Source organism: Atta colombica, unplaced genomic scaffold, assembly GCF_001594045.1.
Source record: "Atta colombica isolate Treedump-2 unplaced genomic scaffold, Acol1.0 scaffold9, whole genome shotgun sequence".
Classification (NCBI taxonomy): domain Eukaryota; kingdom Metazoa; phylum Arthropoda; class Insecta; order Hymenoptera; family Formicidae; genus Atta; species Atta colombica.
This window is the reverse complement of record NW_017259583.1, coordinates 2,052,123-2,056,401: the sequence shown is the minus strand read 5'-3', so window position 1 is coordinate 2,056,401 and position 4,279 is coordinate 2,052,123. Positions and strand designations below refer to the sequence as shown.

Below are 4,279 nucleotides of genomic sequence, written 5' to 3'. Positions count from 1 at the left end.
TTTAATTGTCTCTTCAAGATTCGTTTCGTTTAAGTTATACTCTAATTATGCGAGTCAACAACTGACTCAAACATGTCTCTAAATTTCAAGCAAACATATCGCTATGTAAAATCTAAAAAAAATAATAAAACGAAGTATTTTATATATTGTATTTACAATATTAAATCATAATATTAAATCATAATAAAATTAATTTAAGAAAAAAAAGGAAATCTTATTACGTAGTAAATAAGAGAAATTAAATCGTGGCGACATCGCATTTTTGCGAACAGACGCTTATATTGAGTTGTTCAAAAAGTCATTGCGTTTTTTCCAATAGATGGCGATGTCCATGTTTATTTGTATGCGAGCGTGAATGAATGTCAAATGTTTACGCGCGTTTTGTTATTGACACTCAACCTAAAAACCAAAAAAAGAGTTGACGCGATTCGGTCGAGTTTTGTGCTTGCAATTGTGGTTCGAACATGGAGAATTTTGAAGAGCATATTCGTCATATTCTGTTTTATTATTTCAAAAAAGGGAAGAAAGCAAGAGAAAAGTTGCGTCGAGTTTACGACAGAAATGTCAAAAAACGTCAGTGTAAAAACTGGTTCGCCCGATTCCGTGATGGTGATTTTTCAATCAAAGACGCTCATCGCTCCGATAAGCCTTCCAAAATTGATGACGATGAAATGAAAGCATTGATGCAAGCAAATAAGTATTCAACGGTTCGGGAGCTTGCTACCGCTCTAAAAGTGTCCGTTGGAAGTGTTTATGGTCATGGTTTATGGTTTGAAATCGCTAGGCTTCGTAAAGAAGCTCGATGTTTGGGTACCGCATGAGTTGAAAGAAATTCATCTGACGAATCGCATGAACGTCTGCAATCAATTCATCAAACGCGAAGAAAACAATCTGTTCTTGAAGTATGATCACGGGTGACGAAAAATATTTACAACAATGTCAACCGAAAAAAAAGCCAAAGAAGAAGTGGAGTAGGCGAGGTGAAGCACTGAAAAGGCAAGCAAAGGCGGAGATCCACCAAAAGAAGGTAATACTGTCAATGTGATGGGATTGGAAGGGACCAGTCTTCTATGAGCTACTTTCAAAGAACAAAACGATTAATTCCGATGTCTACTGTGAGCAGCTGCAGAAATTAAGTGATGCTATCGTACAGGAACGTCCCGAGCTAATCAACCGTAAGGGTGTGATGTTTCACCACGACAATGCGAGACCACACACAAGTTTGGTCACTCAGCAAAAATTGTTGCAACATGGTTGGGATGTGTTACCACATCCATCGTATAGCCCAGACCTTGCATCAGACTTCCATCTCTTTCGCTCCTTGCAAAACTCCTTGAATGAAAAAAAACGTTTGTTTCTGAAGATCTCATCAAATAGTACCTAGACAAGTTTCTCGCAGAGAAGGATGGGAAGTTTTATGAACGTGGTATTCTGAAGTTGCCCGGGAGATGGCAGAAGGTCATCGAAACAAACGGCCAATATATATCATTGATTAATGTTCATTACGTATATTAAATAAACACACCTGAAAATCAAATGAAACAAACGCAATAACTTTTTGAACAACCCAATATATAGGCACATATGTTATGAGTCAAGATATTTATATGAAAGAAAAAAATATCCGCACAATTGCGTTATATCAAAAATACTAATAAAAAAATATTGATAAATTCCATTTTTCAACTTTCGACATATATATGTCATATACATTTACGTATTTTACGTATATAGAGACATATCTTTGCAATTTAATTGTTAATTTTTTAAATGTATACATAAATATCTCACACAGCATACTGAAAACTTTTCGGAAAGAATTTAATCATATTTACTTTTATATGTTATTAATTCGACAGTTACAGCTATATAGCTTATTTATTTTTTGTTGTACATAATTTATTCTTAAATAGGTGTATAGGTTATTTATTAATAGGTTATTTATTAATAAAGCAAGCAGGAGTTTTCGGCACATTTTATAAAATCTATCGATTGTAAGTGCTATTTTAATGAAAATTTTCATTTTACTAATTAAAATTTAACTATAAATATAAACTCTATTCATATTAAAAAAAAGTACTTTCAGAAGCTTCATGAGCCCTCTCTGATCAAGCTAAAAAAAGTCTTTCTTCTTCTTTCTTAATTATTGGCTCTCGCCTTCCGAAATAGTAAGCAGAGGCGATACAGCCAGATCACGTCTTATGAGATACAAAGATGATGCAATGCCCAAGAAAATAGCGAAACAACCGAGCCGAGACGCGTTCGCCGAGTTCTTCAGAACTCTATCAAGCTAAGAGTAAATGACGAATAGTCAATTCTTAAATCGATGTCCATAATTAAAAGTTACAAAACTCAATTCTCGTTTGACGGCGAGAATTTTGTTTAGTCCCATAGTGTAAGGCTAATGTCAAGATTATTTGTATTAATGGTGTAATTGTAATATGATTTCTTCCTTTTCTCAGATTCTCAATATATAATAATACTTTTTTTTAGTTACAAAAAGTGACAAGAGTGAAAACGTTATGCTTAGTTTTCAAATACGTTACATAATTACGTTATTGTAATTACACCATTAATACATAAATAATCTTATTAGTTTTACACTATGGGCTACTAAAAGAAATTCGCCGTCAAACGAGAATTGAATTTTGTAACTTTTAATTATGGATATTAATTTAAAAATTGACTTGATTCACTATCAATAATCATCAATTGACATGGAAAAATTATTCTCGATTTGCAATATTGTTAAACAAAATAAATAGGTTTATTTTATTATATTGAAGACTCTATGAATCGAAACATTTATTGTTATATTCTTTTTAATGGTATGTTAAATTAATTTTAATAAAACATCTTGTATTGCTCATATATTTGATCGTTGATATTTGAATTATTTTGCTGTGCAAACTTCGAGCGTTATTTATTTATATCATTGTATTATTAGAAAACTACGTTAAGATATAAGTATATCATTAAGGAACAATGAATAAATTAACAATATTTATAATTAACAATATTTAATTTAAATAATATAGTTTGAATAATAAATAATCTCGGAAAGGACAATTTTTAATAAGAAAAAAAAATTATTTTCTATAATCTAATACATTGTTCTTTTCTAAATTTGTTCAGTTTAAATATAATGAAACATTCTGCTCAAATATCGCGTGATTACATCATGCGCATACCTTTGTCTTTATATTATGTACAAATGAAGTTCGTCATTTACTCTTAACTTGATTAATGTGCTTATGGAGCTTCTGAAAGTACTTTTTTTTAATAAAGTTATTTATGAATAATTCTATTTAACTAACTATGGTTAGTTTCATGAGACGCATATTCATTTCCTGCATTTTGTATCATATCGAGACGCAGATATATTCTTGTAGAAAGGTACTACTGCGCAATAGTGCTCAGTAGTATTTTTTTACAAGAGTTTAACGCTCTAAAAAACATTTTAGGACGTCCACTGGATAAAGACAAAATAAAATTTGATCATCTAGAAATATCCTAATGATAACTAAACGATGATGTCCTATGGGTGCAGAATAAACGGACATATAAACATCCTCAATTTATCCTAAATATCTCCTAAGTTTCTTCAGATACATATTCTGGATGTTTGAAAATCCCTCGACGTACATTTGTAGAATCAAATTTTGTTGTGTGGGTTTCTTCACGAATTTAAGACCCATTTTTCATTAATTTATTGAGTATGATTTCGAGGCTATATGAAAATTCGTGTCGCATTACAGCAAAAATAGTTATACTGCATGGTAAATAAGAAAAATTTATGATGTTCGGTTATATATCAGAAAAATAACGGTAATTCGAGCTCATTTTTTACAGACATATGTAAATATCTAAATTGAGACGGAAATTTCAAGACATTCTTGAGTAATACATTTTGGGACATAATCTTAAATGTCTTCTTTATTTCTTTGTTATCTTAGGATAAAGTAGACATTATAGATTTTCGAAATCGACATAAAACAATTTGCGCTTGACAAAGAAATGACTCTCAACGTTATCTACCCTTCGAGAAATTTGTCTTGCCAACCATTCGTCATTCCCCATGCGATTTCCGTCGCACCGTCTAACAAACCGGCTATGGATTATCGCATGTCTTCGCGAAACAGATCATCCAATGGCATCGCCTCCTCTTCGCCGTTATCATCATCGCCATGGGATATTCCGCGTTTTTGTCTGGCACGACATTGAAATTGATGATCGAGAATCCACGAGCCAAGTCGAGTATTTCACTTTAAGAGTTTTC

The 4,279-nt window shown here is 31.9% G+C and overlaps 1 protein-coding gene across 1 annotated transcript; it reads left to right on the top strand.

The window, feature by feature from the left end:
* Window positions 1-464: 464 nt before the first annotated feature.
* LOC108693384 (histone-lysine N-methyltransferase SETMAR-like) lies at window positions 465-821 on the top strand. Its single transcript, XM_018202277.1, has one exon. It carries the CDS (start codon window positions 465-467, stop codon window positions 819-821), a length of 357 nt encoding a protein of 118 aa, XP_018057766.1.
* Window positions 822-4,279: the final 3,458 nt, after the last annotated feature.